General features: G+C 50.8%; 1 protein-coding gene across 1 annotated transcript in view; it reads left to right on the top strand.

The window, feature by feature from the left end:
• FAT4 (FAT atypical cadherin 4) overlaps nt 1-21,041 on the top strand; it is a 139,618-nt gene that overhangs the window by 68,903 nt on the left and 49,674 nt on the right. The window contains 3 exon segments of the mRNA XM_029067234.1: nt 100-450; nt 9,823-10,745; nt 14,604-14,778. Of these exon segments, the coding sequence (XP_028923067.1) occupies nt 100-450; nt 9,823-10,745; nt 14,604-14,778 (1,449 nt within the window).

Raw genomic sequence — 21,041 nt, 5'->3', positions numbered from 1 at the left:
TATTTATTGAGCGCTTACCTGCGTGCAGAGCGCTCCGTAAATACGATCGACTGACTGAAGCGCTTTCTACATACTCTTCTCCCTCCCGGACGTCCTCAGGTTCCCTCGTGGCCTCCATCTCAGCCACCGACCCCGACTCGGGAACCAACGGAGAAGTGACCTACGTAGTGAGCGAAGACGACGGAGACGCCGCCTTCTTCCTGAACCCCGTCACCGGGGTCTTCAATTCCACCCAGCCCCTGGATTACGAGGGACAGCGTTATTTCATCCTCACGGTGCAGGCCCGGGACGGGGCCGGCCTCTTCACTGCCGTCAGGGTTTATTTCAACATCCTGGACGTCAACGACAACGCCCCCGTCTTCGCCTCGTCCTCCTACAGCACCACGCTGATGGAAGATCTCCCCGTCGGGTCCAGCATTCTCACCTTCAACGTCACCGACGCGGACGACGGTAAGGCCTCCCGTCCGCCGGAGAACGGTGTCGCGGAAAGACGGTGTCGGAAATTTACGCGGGATGCCCTGGAGGGGGGAGGAAGCGATCACGGAGGGCGAAACGTCGTTCGGTAACTGCTTAAGGTCTGACTGAATCGATCCAGCAGTGGTACTTAGGGAGCGCCCGCTGTGTGAGAGACACTGAACTGGGCGTTTCCTCTCCCGGGCGCTTAGTACAGTGCTTTGCTCTCAGTAAGCTCTCAATAAACACGATCGAATGATTGAATGAGAATGTAAAACAGTTAGTCGACGGGATCCCGTCCCTCGTGGTGCTTACAGGGTACTGTGTGCAAAACACTGCATTGAGCACTTGGGAGAGGAAAATAGAGTTAGCCCTCAAGGAGCCAACGGTCTGCTGTGTGCAGAGCACTGTACTGAGCGCTTGAAAGACTATAGTAGAATTAGTAGGCACGATCTTTATCCTCAAGGAGCTGACAGTCTACTGTGTGCTGAGCACTGGATTGAGGCCTTGTGAGAAGGCAACAGAGTTAGTTGACAAGATCCCAGCCCCCAAGTCCAGTCTACTTTGTGCAGAGCACTGTACTAAATGCTAGGGAGAGGACGCTAGAGTTAGTAGACACAATCCCAGCCCTCAAGGAGCTTTCAATCTAATGGGAGAGAAGAGATAGTACCAGAAACTGTCACCCTCAGCCAGTTGGCTCTGGGCTTCGCTCAGAACCCTGGAACATTTCAGAATCAAGGCTGGAATCTCAGAATTCCAATGGGAGTGTTTCTGGCAAGCCGAGATGGGGAAGAGAGGTGGAATTCAGGGAGAAAGTCAGACAAAATTCCCCATCCTCAGATTTTTTAAATAAATGGTATCTGTTAAGCCCTTACTATGTGCTGGACACTGTACTGAGCGCTGGGAGTAGATACAACCTAATCAAATTGTAGTGATTAAGGCGGGTTAAGAAAAGTGCTTGGATTAAAGTGGGAGTTTGGATGGAGAGGAAAGGGGGGATTTTAGCGATGTTGTGGAAGGTTGAACCAACAGGATTTAAAGATAGATTGAACATGTAGGTTGAATGAGAGTCCGATACAGTCCGATACGACTGTAAGCCCGTCAGTGGGCAGGGATTGTCTCTATCTGTTGCCGAACTGTACATTCCAAGCGCTTAGTACAAATAGTACTCTACAAAGAGCTCTACAAATAGTAAGCGCTCAATAAATACTATTGAATGAATGAATGAGAGAGAGGAGTCTAGGATAACGCCAAGCCTCTGGTCTTGCGAGACGGGAAGGAGGGCGGTGCCTTCTACAGAGATGGGAAAGTCAGGGAGAGGACAGGGTATGGGTGAGAAGATAAGGAGCTCAAGTTTGAGCTGAAAGCAGGACATCCGAGTAGCGATGTCTCGGAGGCCGGAGAGAAAGCGAGACTGCAGTGAGGGAGGGAGATCGGGGCCGGAGACGGAGATTTGGGAATCCTCCGCATAGAAGTGGGAGTAAAAGCCATGGGAGCGAATGAATTCTCCAAGGGAATGGGTGTAGCTGGAGAACAGAAGGGGAACCAGAACTGAACCTCGAGGGACCCCCACAGTTAGGGGGCGGGAGGCCGAGGAGGAGCCCGCCAAAGAGCCCGAGAATGAGCTGCCAGAGAGATAAGAGGAGAACAAGGAGAGGACCGGTACCTGTGAGCTGAGGTTGAATAACGTCTCCCAGAAGAAGGGGGTGGGAGACAGCATCAGAGGCAGCGGAGAGGTCAAGAGGATTAGAGTGGAGTAGAGGCCGTCGGATTGGGCAAGAAGGAGATCATCCGTGACCTTTGAGAGGAGGTGGCCTCTGAGGAGTGAAGGTGACGGAAAGCAGATCGGAAGAGGTTTAGGAGAGGATCGGAGGAAAGGAACTTGAGACAGCCTCCTCGCTGACTTCCCAACCTCCCGTCTCTCTACTCATACGTCACTCTGCTGCCCGCATCATTTTTCTACAGAAACGTTCAGTCCATGTTTCCCCACACCTCCAGAACCTCCAGTGGTTGCCCTTCCACCTCCACATCAAACAAAAATTCCTCACTCTTGGCTTTAAAACCCTCCATCCCCTCGCCCCCTCTTACCTCCTCTCCCTGCTCTTCTACTCCAACCCAGCCCACGCACTCAGCTCCTCTAATGCCAACTTTCTCACTGTACCTCGATCTTGTCCATCTCACTACTTCTCACCCGCATCCTCCCTCTGGCCCGCAACAACCTCCCTCTCCATATCCGACAATTAGTCTCCCCCTCCCCTTCGAAGCATTATTGAAGGCACATCTCCTCCAAGGGGTCTTCCCCAAGCAATGGGGTAGAAACAAGATAATTGGGTTGGACACAGTCCCTGTCCCACAAAGGTCTCCCAGTCTCAATTCCCATTTTATAGGTAAATGAGGCCCAGCGTAGTGAAGTGATTGGCCCAAGGTCACCCAGCAGACAAGGGACAGAGCCCGGATTAGAACCCAGAGCCTTCTGACTTCCAGGCAGGGATAAAGGCCTGCCAGAGAAAGCCTGCTCATTTTTTTTTTAAAGGGTATCTGTTAACTGCTTACTATGCGTCCTGGACTTTACTAAGCACCACGGTGGATACGAGATAATCGGGTCGGACCCCGTCCCTGTCCCACATGGGACTCGCAGTCTTCATCCCCATTTCACAGATGAGGGAATTTAGGCCCAGAGAAGTGAAGCGGCTTTTTCAAGGTCACACAGCAGACAAGTGGCAGAGCCGGAATTAGAACCCAGATCCTTCGGACTCCCGGACCTGGGCTCTATCCATTAGGCCACGCTGCTTCTCAGTAGCCGCTCAGAACTGGCCCCTTGCCTGTGAAACGTCTTTCCTCGTGGCTGATGGGGAATGGTTTGAGTCTGTTTCCGGTCTGGAGATCTTTCTCAGCGTTTCCAGGAAGCTGTTTTAAGCCTACAGGTTTCAGGGCTTCCTGACTCCCAGGTGGTGGTCAGGGCCTGAAGGTGCCAGAGGACGATGGCTAATTTTTTTTTTTTTTTAAATAGTATCTGTTAGGTACTTAATATATGCCCAGCCCTGTACAGAGTACTGGGGAAGACGCAAGCTAATTAGGTTGGACACAGTCTGTCTCACATAGGGCTCCCGGCTTCAATTCCCATTTTACAAATGAGGGAACTGAACTACAGAGAAGCAAAGCGACTTATTTTTTACGGCATTTGTTAAGTGTTAACTATGTGCTGGGCACTGTACTAAGCACCGGGTTAGATACAAGTAAATAAGGTTGGACCCCACTCCTGTCCCATACGGGTTCACAGTCTTAATCCCCAATTTACAGGAGGGAAGTGAGGTACAGAGAAGCAAAGTGATTTTTGTAATGGCATTTATTATACCCTATGCCATGCGGTGTGCGGAGCACCTGTATTGAACACCTGTGAGAAGATGTAACTAACAGTGGGTAGGGAATGTATCTGCTCTACTGATCTATTGTACCGTCCCACGCGCTCAGTACAGTGCTCTGCACACAGGAAACGCTCAATAAATGTGATTAACATCGGTAGGCGTGTTCAAGGCGTGTTCCAGAGAAGGGACCAGGTGAGAAAGGGGTGGGAGAACTTACAACCCTCAGTGTCTTAAGGGGAAAACAAATTCCAGGGAGAATCCGGGCACAGTCAGACCTCACCATTTTGAAGGTTGGCCCACACATGTTCAGGAAGTCGAGATTTCACACATGGAGGCATTTTTCGACGTTAGAAGCGGTGCGGCCTAGTGGACAGATCCCGGGCCCGGGGGTCAGACGGACCTGGGTTCCAATCCCGGCTCTGCCACTTGTCTGCTGTGTGACCATGGGCAAATCACTTCCCCTCTCTGCACCTCGGTTACCCCGCCTGTAAAATGGGGCTGAATACCGAGGTGAGACGGGGACTGTGTCCAGCCCCATTTGCTCGTCTGCTCCCCGGCGCTTAGTACAGTGCCTGGCACTTAGTAAGCACTTAACAAATACCACGATCATTATTATTCTTATTGTTTTCTGTGCATCCACAGTCACCTTCCAGCCTGGAGATTGGAATTCTTCTTTACAAAGGTTTTCACTGACTTCCTTGCCCATAATTACAGTAGCGTCTTTTCGGTCACAAGACAGTGTGTCTTCCATATCCGATATCCTGGTTTACGGTTCCTTATATGGAGATGTAGAAACGGAATGCTCTTCGCTGGCCTAATTTTTCACATGGTTGATTTCCTTAATTAGGAGAACTCTCGAAACGGCTGCCTTGAACAAATGCGATTCTTTACCATTTCATTTGCATTTAGAACCTAAAATTGGAAGATTTCCCCCCTTCCAACATGCGACAAAAACATGAATTTCGGGGATTTGCTTTTCTTTTCTTTTTCAACTCTTTTACATTTCTTTGGTCATGACCTAGTTTCATCCTGAATCTTCCTGAGACTAAAGAGACTTTGAAATACCTGTCAATTTTAATTCATGTCCCTTTACTTCACAATGATTATGACCTGTCAAAAAATGAAAATGCCCATCACAGCATCCCACCCCCTGGCTATATTCTGGTTAAATTCAGCGCTGCTGATTCTGCTCAGGAATGTTTCTGTTGTATTGTTCTATTGTCTGTGGTCTGCACACAGTATGCTTTCAATAAATATGATCGACTGACTCTTTACATCTGAGGGGGTACAGCAAGAAGCCCCCGGTTTAAAGCTCAAATATCTACTTACAGGCAAAAGTTTCTTTTTGTAATGGTATTTGTTAAGTGCTTATTATGTGCCAGGCACTGTACTAAGCACTTGGGAGACTTCAGTACATCAGAGTCAGCAGACACATTCCCTTCCCACAACCTCTAGATGGTAAGCTCACTAGAGGGGGGAATGTGTCTGCTAATTCTGATGTATTGTATTCTCCCAAGCACTTAGTACAGTACTCTGCACAAAGTGAATGCTCAATAAATACCATTGATTGAACAAGCTCCAGTGAAGAGCCCTGTGGGTGACAGTCATAGGGAAGGTTTTAGTTTCAAAGCCTGTTCTCTGGCTGATGATCATGTTATTCTTTCCTTTTTGGAAATGTAGGATCCCAGTGTTCATTCGTTCAATCATATTTACTGAGTGCTTAATGTGTGTAAAATACTGTACTAAGCGCTTGGGAGAGTACACTACAACAATAAACACAATGGGTAGACACATTCCCATTAACGATCTTACAGTCTAGAGAGGGAGATGGACATTAATACGAATAAATACAGGATGGATACGGACGTAAGTGCTGTGGGGTTGAGGGTGTGAGTGGTGAATAAAGGGTATCGCAGAAGGGGGCGGGAGAAGAGGAAAGGAGGGCTTAGTCACGGAAGGCCCCTTGGAGGAGATGGGCCTTCGATAAGGTTTTGAAGGTGGGTAGACTAATTATCGGTTGGATTAGAGAGGAGGGAGGGCGTTCCAGGCCAGAGGGTGGACGTGGGTGTGATGTAAGTGGCGAGATCGATGAGATGGGGTACAGTTAGAAAGTTGGCATCAGAGGGGCAAAGTGTGCAGCCTGGGTTGTCGTAGAAGAGTAGTGAGGTGAGGTAGGAGGGGGAGAGGTGATTGAAGGTTTTAAAGCCGATGGTGAGCGGTGTTTGATGCGGAGATGAATTGGCAATCACTCGAGGAGCGGGGAGATTTGGCCCGAATGGTTGGGTAGGAAAGCAACCCGAGAAGAGTTGAAGTATGGCCCGGAGTGGGGAGAGATAGGAGGGAGGGAGGTCAGCAAGGAGGCTGATACAGTCATCAAGGCGGGAAAGGATGAGAGGAAAGAACACCGGGCTGGCTGGGTGTTGGCAGATCTAGGTTCTAATCCCGGCTTTGCCACTGACCTGCTGGGTGGCCTCGGCCAAGTCGATTCACTTCTCTGGGCCTCGGTTACCTCATCTGTAAGACGGAGAGTCAGTACCCGTACGTCTTCCCCCTAAAATAGCCAGTCCCGTGTAGGGCAAGGATTAAATCTGATTGGATCGGATCGGATCCGCCCCGGCGCTCGGACCGATGCTTGGCACATGACGAGCACGTCACAGAGACCCCGCCGATCACAATTACGATGAACCTAGCCGTCTACCTGGAATCGATGGTTTCGTTTAGAGAACGTCTGGAGGATAAATTTCCGGGCCATGGCAAAACCCAATCTAACTCCATATTGTCCCCACGTGACCCAGCAACGGAACCTTGAGGGCCTTTTACGTTGCCATGGTTTCATTCACGGGAAACGTTACCAAAAAACGTTTCAGAACCAGAAAACCTGATTTATGAGGGTTATAAATATTTTCGCGAGACCATTAGCCAATCGTGTGTTTGTAAGAAATTAGAATGTATTTATTGGTTCTGACAAGGAATGTAAAAAATAACCCCAGTGTAGCCATGACTAATGGTTCACATCAAACATTTTTATTACCTTTCTCTTAAAATTGGTGTCAGCTTCAATGAATTAAGGGAGTTGAAACACCCTTCCCTGACAACTCTCTGCCCTCCTGATGTCAGACTTCACAAAAAGCATACTTGGCTGAAAAGAAAGATCTGAATTTGGCATTTTTTAGTTAATGGCCGCCGGAGAGTTTTCTGTTACATTAACGAGTGTTTCAGTGCTAAAGTGAACGCTCATTGAACGGTCTGGTGGAGTAAAGGCATTTACTGAGCAGTCACGAGGGAGGATGCATTGTATTGATTAATCGCTGGTATTTATTGAGCACTTATTAGGTGCAGAGCGTTTTTCTAAGCACTAAGGCCCGGCCTGGAACACCCTCCCTCCTCATATCCGACTGACTCGCCCCATCTTCCGAAGCTTATCGAAGGCCCGTCTCCTCCAAGAGGCCTTCCCTGACTTAGCCCTCCTCTCCTCTTCTCCCATTCCCTTCTGTGTCACCCTGATTTGATCACCTCATTCATCGCCCCCTTTCCGGCCCCAAGATTCTTACGTATATATCTGTTATTAATTCTTTATGTATCTTAATGTCTGTCTCCCCCTCTAAACTGTCAGCTCATTGTGGATAGGGAATGCATCTAGTGTTATATTGTCCACCCCCAAGCACTTAGTAGGGTGCTTTGCACACAGTAAGTGCTCAATAAATAGGAATGAATGAATGTGGCAAAGGGGTCGGCGGTGAGATAGATGAGATGGAGGCACAGTGAGTCAGCTGGTGCCAGAGGAGCCCCTCTGTTATCGGAAATCAGCGCGGTGAGGTAGGAGGGGGAGTGCTGATCGAGACCTTCGAGGCCAGCGGTGAGGAGTTTCTGTCTGTGAGGGAGGTAGACGGGCAGTTCTTGAGGAATGGAGAGATGGAGAAAAATGACCCGGGCAGCAGAGTGAAGTAAGGACTGGAGTGGGGAGACACAGGAGGTTGGAAGGTCGGGGAGGAGGCTGATCCAGTAATCAAAGTGGGATAAGAGAAGTGCTTGGATTATCGGGGGAGCGGTTTGGATGGAGAGGAAAGGGCGGATTTTAGCAGTTGTTCTGGAGGTTGAACTGGCAGGATTTGGTGACAGATTGAATATGTGGGTTTAATGAGAGAGATGAGTCGAGGACAATGCCAAGGTTAAGGGCTTGTGAGATAGGGAGGATGGTGGTGGTGTTTACAGTGACGGGAGGGCAGGGCTGGGTGGGAAGGGGAGGAGTTCTGTTTCGGACATGTTACGTTTGAGGTGTCACTGGGGCACCCAAGAAGAGATGCCCCAAAGGCGGGAAGAAATGTGATGATCAAGAAAAGAGGAGAGATCAGGGTTGGAGATGGAGATTTGGGAACCATCCGCATGGAGATGGGAGTTGAAGCCGGGGGAGTGAATGAGTTCTCCGAGGGGGTGTAGGTGGAAAATAGACGGGGATTCAGAACTGAGCCTGGAGGGCCACCCCCTCAGTTAGGGGGTGGGAGGCAGAGGAGGAGCCCGTCAAAGAGGCTGAGAATGAGCGGCCAGAGAGATAGGAGGAGAACCGGGAGAGGACGGTGTCTGCGGAGCCGAAGTTGGATAACGTTTCTAGGAGAAGGGGACGTTGGACGGTGCCGAAGGTGACTGAGAGGTCGAGGAGGATTAGGCTAAAGACCGTCAGATTTGGTGAGAAGAAGGTCATTTGGTGACCCGAGAGAGGACAGCTTCCGTGGAGTGAAGGGGGTGGAGGCCAGAATGGAGGGGATCGAGGCCAGAATTGGAGGAGAGGAAGTTGAGAGAGAGGGTGTAAACGACCCCCTCAAGAAGTTATACAGATGAGGAAACTGAGGCACAGAGGAATTAGTGACTTGCCCAAGGTCCCAGAGCAGACAAGGGGAGAAGCCGGGAAGGGAACCTAGGTCCTCTGGCTCCCAGGTCTGGGCTCTGTCCACTGGACCACACTGCTTCCCCTCACTCTTTTTTACGTTACCTGTTAAACGCTTGCTATGTGTCAAACACGGTTCTAAGCACTGAGGTAGGTATGGGTTAATTAGGTCAGACAAAGTTCTTGTCCCAGATGGGGGTCACAGTCTAAGTAGAACAGGGATTAAATCCCTATTTTACCGTGGAGGAAACCGAGAGACTTGTCCAAGGTCCTCCAGCAGGCCAGTGGTGGAGCTGAAAGGACAAGCCCTCGCTCACTTCTTCCTCTCACTCTTTTTTTATGGTATTCATTAAACGTTTACTATGTGTCAAACACCGTTCTAAGCACTGGGGTAGATACAAGATAATCAGAATGGACCCAGTCCCTGCCCTGCACGGGGCTCACGATCTAAGTAGGAGGGAGAACAGGGACTGAATCACCATTTTACAGTTAAGGAAACTGAGACCCAAACAATAATGACAAAAAATAATAATAATAATGATGGTATTTTTAAGTGCTTACTATGTGTCAAGCACTGTTCTGAGCACTGGGTTAGATACAGGGTAATCAGGTTGTCCCACTGGCGCTCACACTTTTAATCCCCGTTTTACAGATGAGGTAACTGAGGCACAGAGAAGTGAAGCGACAGGCCCAGGGTCACACAGCAGACCAAGGGCGGAGCCAGAATGGGGACCGTGTCCAGAGCACGGCGCTGAGCGCTCGGGAGAGTACCAGACGACCATAAACGGAGTGAGAACGAGAGCCCGGGCTCCTTCCGTCCGGGCCTCAACCGTCCCCCGTTTTAATAATAAATTGTAATAGTTATTATGCCATTTGTTAAGCGCTCCCTATGTGCCAAGCACTGTTCTAAACACTGGGGTAGATAGAGGATAATCAGGTCGTCCCACGTGGGGCTCACACTTCTAATCCCCATTCGACAGATGAGGGAACCGAGCCACAGAGAAGTAAAGTGGCTCGTCTAAGGTCACACAGCAGACAAGTGGCGGAGCCGGGATCAGAACCCACGTCCTCAGACTCCCAAGCCCGTGCCCTTTCCACTAAGCCACGTTTTCCGTCCCTCAGGCCTCAACTCCCGGCTGGTGTTCGGCCTAGCGTCCGGAGACCCCCTGGGCCAGTTCTCCGTCGACCGGGAGGGCGTCCTCCGCACCCGGCGGGCCCTGGACCGCGAGAGCCAGTCCTTCTACAACCTGGTGGTCCAGGCCCACGACCTGGCCCCGCCACCGGCCACCCGCCTCACCGCCTCGGCCCAGGTGTCCGTCGTCCTGCTGGACGTCAACGACAACCCCCCGCGCTTCGTCTCCCCGAACCTGACCTACGTCCCGGAGAACACCCCGGCCGACACGGTGGTCTTCCGGGCCGAGGCCACCGACGCGGACAGCGGCCCCAACAGCTACGTGGAGTACAGCCTGGCCGGGGAGGGGGCCCCGGCCTTCCGGGTGGGCACCGTCGACGGCGAGGTGAGGCTGGTGGGCCCCCTGGACCGCGAGGAGGCCGCCGAGCTCGCCGTGACCGTGGTGGCCACCGACAAGGGCGGCCCGGCCCTCTCCGCCTCGGCCGAGGTGCGGGTGGTCGTGCTGGACGTCAACGACAACGACCCCGTCTTCTCCCGGGGGGCTTACGAGGTGGAGGTGGAGGAGGGGGCCCTGGCCGGCACGGACCTGCTGAGGGTCTCGGCCTCGGACGCGGACGAGGGGCCCAACGGGGAAGTGCGCTACGCCCTCGTGGCCGGGGCCGCCGACCGCGAGTTCCGCCTGGACTCGGTCACCGGGGTCCTGTCGGTGGGCGGGCCCCTGGACCGCGAGGAGAAGGCCGAGTACCGGCTGACCGTCCAGGCCTCCGACCGAGGGGGCAGCCCCCGCACGGCCACCGCCCTGGTCGCCGTCCTCCTCGGGGACGTCAACGACTTCGCGCCCGTCTTCGACCCGTCGCCCTATTCCCTCGACGTGCCCGAGAACGGGCGAGACTCCCCGAGGACCGTCCTCCAGGTCAGGCCGGCCCAGATCCTCATTCGTCACTATCATTATTATTATTATTAGCCGTGTGGATCGTACGATCGTAACCGTCATCGTGAGCGGTGTCATTATTACAATTATGATGAGTATTATCATCATCATCACGAGAAGTAATGATGTCGGTCGCGTGATCGTTACCATCATCACGAGCAGTATCATTATTACTATTATGCTGAGTATTTTTATTGATATCATTATAATTACGATCACCACTATCGATATTATTACAATTAGGATAAGGATTATTATCCTCCAAATCATTAGTAATGATTATTAGCCTTGCAATTATGGATAGTATTATGATGATGATGATTAGCATCATTATTAATTTTATTCCAACTGACAAGAGTTAATAGGATTACAATTATGATTATTATTATTCCAATTATTGACATTACAAGAATTATTATTGCTCTTACAATCATTATTAGTATTAGTATTACAGCTATTACTATTATGATCATCATTCATATTGTTATGATAATAATTATAATTATTATTGAAATTATTAGGGTTATCACCGATTTTAATAGTATTATCATTACTGTACTCTCCCAAGTGCTTAGTACAGTACTTTGCACACAGCAAGTGTTCAATAAATACAACTGAATGAATTATTACAATTACCATCAGAAATATCATTGCAATTTATGATTTTAATGATCATTATTGCAATTACGAGTGATGTCACAAATATTTTTATCATTGGTTTCATTAGTATTATAACAATTATTATCCTTACGATTATTATTAGCATTATTGCAAGCATTCGTATTATTATTGCAATGATTATCCTTACAATTATCATTAGTATTATTGCAATCATTAGTAGTATTACTGCAATCATTATGGAATTATTATCACAATTATTATTTGTAGAGTTATTATTATTATTAAATGAAAATCACGGGTTTGGGGTTAGATTAGTAACGATGAAGGTGATATTTGTTAGGCGCTCACTTTATGCCAGACGCTGTGCTGAGCATTGGGGTAGATCCCAGGTAATAGGCTCTGCACAGTCCCTGGTCCACACAGGGCTCACACGCTTCATCCCCATTTTACAGGTGAGGGAACTGAGGTGCAGAGAAGTGAAATGACTTGGCCAAGGTCCCGCAGCAGATGAATGGTGGGACCGGAATTAGCACCCAGGACCTTCTGACTCCTAGGCCCGGGCTCTAGCCACTAGGCCCCGCTGCTAGAAAGTGGGGCTATAGGAAAAGCTCCCTTTTCCTGTTTTTTTTTTTGGCCTCTTCCCAGACAGTCTGTCAGTCACGGGTGTGTTTTGAGCATTTACTCTGCGCTGGGCACTGTACTGAGCGCCTGGGAGAGCACAATAGAGTTGGTAGATACGATCCCTGCCCTCAAGATGCTGACACTCTACTGGGTGCAGAATACGGTACTGAGCGCTTGGGAGAACACGGTAGAACAAGTAGAAATATTACCATCACCAATAATAATCGTGGTACTTGGTAGGCGCTTACTATACGCGGAGCACTGTCTTAAGCTTGGGTAGATATGAGCTGATAGTAATAATAATAATGTTGGTATTTGTTAAGCGCTTACTATGCGCCGAGCACTGTTCTAAGCGCTGGGGTAGACACAGGGGAATCAGGTTGTCCCACGTGGGGCTCACGGTCTTCATCCCCATTTTACAGAGGAGGTAACTGAGGCACAGAGAAGTGAAGTGACTTGCCCACAGTCACACAGCTGACAAGTGGCAGAGCTGGGATTCGAACCCATGACCTCTGACTCCAAAGCCCGTGCTCTTTCCACTGAGCCACGCTGCCTCTCATCAGCGTGATCAGGTGATCAGGTCAGACACAGTTCCTGTCCCACATGGGACTCACAGTCTATAATATTAATAATAATAATGATGTTGGCATTTGTTAAGCGCTTACTATGTGCAGAGCACTGTTCTAAGCGCTGGGGTAGATATAGGGTAATCAGGTTGTCCCACGTGAGGCTCGCGGTCTTAATCCCCATTTTACAGATGAGGGAACTGAGGCACAGAGAAGTGAAGTGACTCGCCCACAGTGACCCAGCTGTCAAGTGGCGGAGCCGGGATTCGAACCCATGACCTCCGACCCCCGAGCCCGGGCTCTTTCCACCGAGCCACGCTGAAGTGGGGAGAACGGGCAGTGAATTCTCATTTTACAGATGAGGAAACTGAGGCACAGAGAAATGAAACGAGTTGTCCGAGGTCACACAACTGGCAAAGTGTAGAGGCCGAATTAGAAACCGGATTCCCGGCATGATTCCTGTCGTCAAGGAACTTCCTGTCTACTGTGTGCAGAGCACTGTGCTGAGCGCTTGGGAGAGGGCAACAGAGTTAGTAGACACGATCCCTGTCATTAAAGAGTTTAAAAGACCGTTGGATCTGTAGATCGATACATTTCTTTTTGGACCTGCAGGTTCGAAAACATGAAGAATAAAGCATTACTACCTGTTAGTGCCTTTCTAATCAGATGGGATTCTGACTCCTCTCCCCCTGATAATAATAATAGTAACGGTGGGATTTGTTAAGCAATTACTATGTGCTAAGCACTGCAGCAAGAGCTGGAGTAGATGCAGGATAATCAGGCTAGAAACAGCTCCTGTTCCACAAGGGGCTTACAGTCTAAGGGGGAAAGCGAAAAGGTGGTCAATCCCCATTTTAGAGAAGGGGAAAGTGAGGCCCAGAGAAGTGAAGTGATTTTTTTTTTTTTTGTGGTATTTGTTAAGTGCTTACTATGTGCAAAGCACTGTTCTAAGCGCTGGGGGATACAAGGTGATCAGTTTGTCCCACGTGGGGCTCACAGTTTTAATCCCCATTTGACAGATGAGGTAACTGAGGCCCAGAGAAGTGAAGTGACTTGCCCGAGGTCACATAGCTGACTAGCGGCAGAGCCGGGATCAGAACCCAGGTCTCCCGACTCCCAGCCCTGTGCTCTATCCATAGGCGATTTCTCCCTTTAGTCTTACCTATCAGTCGGTTGAATTTATTGAAAACTTACTGGGTGCAGAACACCGTACTAAGTGCTTGGGAAAATACAATAAAAGTATGGCTTTGTTTTTCAATGGTACTTAATAATAATAATGTTGGCATTTGTGAAGCGCTTACTATGTGCCGAGCACTGTTCTAAGCGCTGGAGGGGGGATACGAGGTGATCGGGTGTTCCCGCGTCTTCATCCCCATTTTACGGATGAGGGAACTGAGGCCCAGAGAAGTGAAGTGACTCGCCCAGAGTCACACAGCTGACAAGCGGAGGAGCCGGGATCAGAACCCGTGACCTCCGACTCCCAAGCCCGGGCTCTTGCCCCTGGGGCATGCTGCTTCTACTTGTTAAGCGCTCACTATGTGCCAAGCACTGTTCGAAGCGCTGGGGGAGATACAAGGTGATCAGGTTGGACCCAGGCCCTGTCCCACAGACCGCTCACAGTCTTCGTCCCCAGTTCGCAGATGGGGGAACTGAGGCAGAGAGAAACGACTTGCCCAAGGTCACACAGCAGGCCAAAGAGAAGCGGCACAGCTTAATGGCTAGAGCCCCGGCCCGGGAGTCAGAAGAACCTGGGTTCTCATCCCGGCTCCGCCACTTGCCTGCTGCGTGACCTTGGGCCAGTCACTTCACCGGTCTGTGCCTCAGTTACCTCACCTGTCAAATGGGGATGAAGACCGGGAGCCCCATGTGGGACAGGGCCTGGATCCAATCTGACTCCCCAGTGCTTCCAACAGTGCTCGGCACATAGTAAGCACTGAGGTATCGTCATTATCATTATTAGAACCCAGGTCCTCTGCCTCCTAGCCCCGAGGTTCCTTCTTCACCTCTCCTTGCCGGCCGGTCTTCTCCGTAGGTGGTAGCCAGAGATGACGACCAAGGCGTCAACAGCCAGCTGACGTATTCCCTAGCCGGGGGGAACGAAGACACGGCCTTCACCCTCTCCTCCAGCGGAGAGCTTCGGCTAGTACGGAGTCTGGATCGGGAGACCAAGGACCGATTCGTTTTGATAGTCACGGCAACGGACGGAGGTGAGTCAGATCTGTCGCTTAGCTTTCCCCAGTCTCCCTCCCCGGACGACGGGATTGCCAGCGCGCTTTTCACAGTCCGGGAGATATCCGATCGGGACCCGGAATCGTCACCGGAATGAGCACCGAGAGAGTGTAATAGAGTTGACGGACGCCATCCCTGCCCTGGAGGAGCTTACGGTCTGCTGTGTGCAGAGCACTGGTCTGAGCACTGGGGCGAGTATGGTAGAGTAAAGAGGCGCCACCCCCGCCCTGGAGGAGCTTACAGTCTGCTGTGTGCGAAGCACTGGTCCGAGCGCTTGGGAGAGGATAATAATGATAATGATAATACTGTTGGTATTTGTTAAGCGCTTACTACGTGCAGAGCACTGCTCTAAGCACTGGGGTAGAGACAGGGATATCAGGTTCTCCCACGTGAGGCTCACAGTTAATCCCCATTTTACAGGTGAGGTAACTGAGGCACAGAGAGGTTAAGTGACTTGCCCACAGTCACCCAGCTGACGAGTGGCAGAGCCGGGATTCGAACCCATGACCTCTGACTCCCAAGCCCGGGCTCTTTCCACAGAGCCACGCTGCTTCTCTAACCATCCCTGCCCTGAAGGAGCTTCCGGTCCACTGTGGGCAGAGCACTGTACTAAGCGCTTGGGAGAGACGGTGTAACGACACGAGCTTGTCCTTTAGACGGTAAGCTCGTTGTGGGAAGAGAATGTGTCCGTATATTGTCCTGTCGTCCTCTCCCAAGTGCTTAGTACAGTGCTCTGCACGCGGTAAGCGCTCAATAAATAAGATCGAATGAACATAACAGACCCATTCCCTGCTCACAATGAGGTGATCATTCCCTCATTCATTCAATCGTATTTATTGGGCGCTGCACGCAGAGCACTGTACTAAGCGCTTGGAAAGTACAATTCAGCAACAAAGAGAGACAAACCCTGCTTATAACGGGTTCACGGTCTAGAAGCGGGGAGACGGACATCAAAACAACTAGAGGCATCAATAGCATCAAGAGAAATAATCGATAATAACATAAATATATAGAATTATATATAGATATATATATATGTACACATCAGATCTCACAGTCTATTAATAATGATAATGATGGCATTTGTTAAGCGCTTACTGTGTGCAAAGCACTGTCCTAAGCGCTGGGGAGGATACAAGGTCATCAGGTTGTCCCACGTGGGGCTCGCAGGTCTTAATCCCCATTCTACACTTGAGGGAACTGAGGTACAGAGAAGTTAAGTGACTTGGCCAAAGTCACACAGCTGACCAGCGGCGGAGCTGGGATTTGAACCCGTGACCTCTGAGTCCCCAGCCCGGGCTCTTTCCACTGAGCCACGCTGCTTCTCTGGTGGGTCTTACCCCGAAGCGGCTTACGATCAAGGGAGTTGGCGGTAAGCAAGACCCCTGCCCTCAAGGAGCTTAAGATCTAGGCAGAGTGCGTCTCGGCTTCTCCCTCGAGACATCACCACGAGCATCTCCGCGGGTCCGATTTAAGTCCGGACCTGGGCTCTCTTCACCTTCCGCTGCCCGACTTCTAATTCTCTGCTACACCTCCCCTCGGCATTCCCCCGATAAACCCGGGTCACAACCAAGAGCCGAGCCTCGAAACCACCATCCCAGCCCCCCTCCCCGTTAAAGACGCGAAGAAAACCCACATCACCCGGAACGTTACTTGTGGGGGAAACGTGTGAGGCGGGGGGGGGGGGGGGGGGCGGGGTGGTTTCCATCTTGCGGTCGACGTTTTTATTTTTCTCCGACTTGCCCCCGAGGTGTCAGCGAGTCTATAAATCTAATGCTTCCAGAACTTACACCCGAAGAGCAGAAAGCGACGGAGCCGAGTTTCTGCTCAGCGAGAGGGTTCCCGGTCTATTCCCACTGCAGTGATTGTCTTCCCCCTCCAGTTATCCGAGTTCTCCGGGCTGTTTCGTTTTCCTTCTGTGCTGCTTAAAGTCTGACTTGGACACAAAGGGGCTATTGTCATCTGTCAGTGCGATCCACCTCCCCCAGTCACGGTGATTCGACATGCTTTGTTTCCCGTCTGCTGACTGAAATTAGGCACCGGGTGGTGGTCTCAACTCATTTCTACCTGGGATGGAGTTTGGAAGTTTAGCTGGGATCATAAGAAACACATCCGAGGGACTTGGGGTGGATTGGGGAGATGGCGGTTGTTAGGTTTTCGATTTGGCTGCACGGGAGGGAATCTGAGCCACCGCTTTGAGGCCCGCTTTTCATTTCCGAGGCTGACGCACAATTCGGAAAAATCAGCGTGGCCGACCGGATAGAGCCCGGGTCTGGGAGTCAGAAGGACCTGGGTTCTAATCCCGGCCCTGCCTCTTGTCTGCTATGTGACCTTGGGCAAGTCGCTTCTCATCTCTGGGCCTCAGTTTCCTCAAGCAGAAAATGGGGATTCAGAGCATTAGCCCCGTGCGGGACGTGGACTGTGCCCAACCTGATTATCCTCTATGTACCCCGGCGCTTAGAACAGTGCCCGGCACATAGTAAGCGCTTAGCAAATACCATCGAAACAAAAACAGCCTAAAAGCGTTTTCCAAAACCATACACTACGTGGCCGACAAAACCCAGAGTAAAACCAGGCAGAGTGAACAATCAGAGGATTATAAAAAAGACAGGGTTTTTTTTTGTCCTGTTTTTACGTGTGCTGGTTTCTCGGCAGTTCTCCCAAAGGAGCTGTTTTACCTCGAAATGGGTGGACTTCTGTTTGCGTCATAGGAGATGTTCTAGAAAGCCCACAAAGTCTGGTTGCTGGAATTCTTCACTGATTGTTTCCCAAGAATAAAATCTTCAGATACAATTGATTCTTTCATTTTAAAAATCGGGAGCTAGCAATCAGTAAATCGATCAGAGGCATTGATTGAGCGCTTTCTCTAAATAATAATAATAACGTTGATATTTGTTAAGCGCTTACTATGTGCAGAGCACTGTTCTAAGCGCTGGGGGAGATACAGGGTAATGGGGTTGTCCCACATGAGGCTCACAGTTAATCCCCATTTTACAGATGGGGTAACTGAGGCCCAGAGAAGTCAAGTGACTTGCCCACAGTCCCACAGCTGACAAGTGGCAGAGCCGGGATTCGAACCCATGACCTCCGACTCCCAAGCCCGGGGCCTTTCCACTGAGCCACGCTGCTTCTCTGTGCCAAACACCGGACTGAGCACTTGGGAGAGGATGACAGAGTTAGTGGGCATGATCCCTGCTATTAAGAAGCTTGCGATCTCGGAGGGGAAGCAATAAATAAAGCAAAAAATCAGCAATAAATCGATGGTATTTGTTGAGCGCTTAATGTGTGCCCAGCACTGTACTAACCCTTTGAGAGAAGACGCCTTAGTTAGAAGAAGCGTTCCCGGCCCTTAGGTCTGTCTCTTCCACGGGTTCCTCCCCTGCCTCCCACTCCCTAGCTGTGGGGGTCCCCCAAGGCTCAGTTCCGGGTCCCCTTCTCTTCTCCGTCTCCGCCCACTCCCTCGGAGAACTCATTCGCTCCCAAGGCTTCGATTCCCGCCTCTGTGTGGACGATTCCCAAAGCTCCAACTCCAGCTCCGAACTCTCCCCCTCGCTGCAGTCTGGCGTCTCCTCCTGCCCCAGCGACATCTCTACTTAGATGCCCTCCCGTCGCCCCAAACCTAACGTGTCCGATAAGGAGTTCCTTATCTTTCCACCCAAACCCCGCCCTCCCCGACTTTCCCATCACTGTGGACGGCACCACCGTCCTTCCTGTCTCATAGCCCGTAACCTTGGCAATCTCCTTGCCTTCTCGCTCCCATTTTAACCCACATATTCCATCTGTCACTAAAATCTGTCGGTTCGGCCTTCACCACGGAGCTAAAATCTGTCCTTTTCACTTCATCCGAACTGCTACCCTGGTAATCCGTGCACTTATTCTCTCCCACCTCGATGACTCTATCAGCCTCCTCGCTGACCTCCCGGCCTCCTGTCTCTCCCCACTCCAGTCCATGCTTCACTCTGCTGCTCCCATCATTTTTCTACAAAAACATTCGGTCTGTGTTTTCCCCTCTCCTCAAGAACCTCCAGGGGTTGCCCATCCACCTCCGCGTCAGACGGACGCTCACCATCGGCTTTAAAGCAGTCACCTACACCGCCCGCTCGTACCTCACCTTGCTGCTCTCCTAACTCCAACCCAGCCCACGCACTCGGCTCCCCTAATGCCAATCTTCTCTCTGTGCTTCGATCCCGTCTATCTCGCCGGTGACCCCTGGCCCACATCCCGCCTGGCCCGGAACGCCCTCCCTCCTCAAATCTGACAGACAGTGGCTCTCCCCACCTTCAAAGACTTACTGAGGGCCCATCTCCTCCAAGCAGCCTTCCCTGCCTGAGCCCTCCTTTCCGCTCCTCCCACTCCCTTCTGCGTCACCCTGACTTGCTCCTTTCCCCCGCTCCCGGCCCCACGGTACTTATGCACCTAGCTGGCATTGATTTATTTATATTAATGCCCGTGTCCCAACCCCCCAAGGCGGAAAGCACATTGTGGGCGGGGACCGTGTCTGTTTTGTGTTATGCTGTCCTCTCCCAAGTGCTTAGTACAGTGTTCTGCACACAGTAAGCGCTCACTAAAACCAAATGAGTGAGTGAATGAATTTACTGAGCACTTACTCTGCACAGAGCACTGTACTGAGCACAGTGGAGAGGACAGTACAACAATAGACAGAGACGTTCCCTGCCCGCAGTGAACTCACAGTCTAGACAGTCTACTCCCCCAAGGGCTTAGGGTAATGCTCGGCGCACAATAAGCGCTCAATAGATAGAACTGATTGTCCAAAATGCGCATTCGTTTTTGTCGCTGTTGCTTTCCTGGTATCTGTTAAGTGCTTACTATATGCCAGGCACCGTTTTAAGCGCTGGGGCAGAAGCGAGGTAATCCATCAAGACACAGTCTCTGTCCCATAAGGAATTCACAGTCCCCATTTTACAGATGTCACTGGGTTAGCTTATACAGTCACTGTCCTATGGGGGCTCACGGGCTTAATCCCCATTTTACAGATGAGGTAACTGAGGCACAGAGAAGTGACTTGACCAAGGACACCCGGAAGTCAAGGGGCAGAGCCGGGATTAGAACCCAGGTCCTTCTGACTCTCCGGCCCCGGGCTCTATCCCATCCGATCAGTGGCGTGAACACCCTCCCCCTCAGCAGCCTCTGAGACTCCTCTCAGATGACAGTCCTAAACCCCCTCCTCACCCCTCGCTCCCCAGATCGGCCCCTCTGATCCGTCCCGACGGCCATCGTTCTCCCCTCAGCCCCCGAGAGGGGTGGAGGGGGGGAGAGAACCAAAAAAAAAAAAAAACCCAAACCCCGTGTGGTTTCCTCTAAGACGCTCAGCCTGAACGGAGAACTGCTACTGAAGCAAAATTTTGGAATCTGGCATTTGGTCCCTAGAGCGTGCTTTTTTCATTTAACCACAAATATGACACGCACATTTTAAAAAGCCCTTACATAGCTCGGAACACAGAATCCGGATACATCCAAGAGCCAGGACTGTGCCTCGGCTGTCCTTGTGCTCTGTGACCTTTTGCGTTTATTTCTTCAGATTTCTCTTTCCGAGTAGAAAGCGATGCTCAGTGACCTACGTCAAAGGGGAAACTGACGGCGTTCCTGGAGAAATATTGTCATTTCGGACCAAGAAATATCCAGGGGATGAGTTAGCAGGAAGGGACACAAAGCTGGGAGTCAGGAGACCTGGGTTCTCATCCTGGCTCTGCCATTGGCCCGCTGAGTGACCCTGGGCAGGTCATTTTACCTCTTTTTCCCCTACCTGCAATTTATTCTAACGCCTGTCTCTCAGCCAGATGGAAAGCACGCCGAGGGCTGGGGTCTCTACCGACTCTAACTGTCCTCTCCCAAGCGCTCAGTACAGTGCTCTGCACACAGTAGACTGTCAGTCAGCTCCTTGAGGGCAAGGATCCTATCTACTAACTCTATCGCACTCCCTCGAGGGCTCAGTACAGTAATTTACATAGAGCAGATTGTAGGCTCCTCGAGAACAGGGATCGTGTCTACTCATCACTGCTTTGGACTCTCCTAAGTGCTTAGTACAGTGCTCTGCTCACAGAAGACTGCAAGCTCCTTGAGAGCAGAAGTTGTGCCCACCAACTTCAACTGCCTCTCCCAAATCCTTAGAGTGGAGCTCGACACAAAGAAAAGGCTCATTAAATCCTCCCGACTGATTGACTGATTTTCCAAATATCCGTGCGACGAACGCCCAACACCGTAAATTAGATACGCTTAAATT

Source organism: Ornithorhynchus anatinus, chromosome 6 (assembly GCF_004115215.2).
Source record: "Ornithorhynchus anatinus isolate Pmale09 chromosome 6, mOrnAna1.pri.v4, whole genome shotgun sequence".
NCBI lineage: Eukaryota > Metazoa > Chordata > Mammalia > Monotremata > Ornithorhynchidae > Ornithorhynchus > Ornithorhynchus anatinus.
This window is presented reverse-complemented; position numbering and strand designations above follow the sequence as displayed.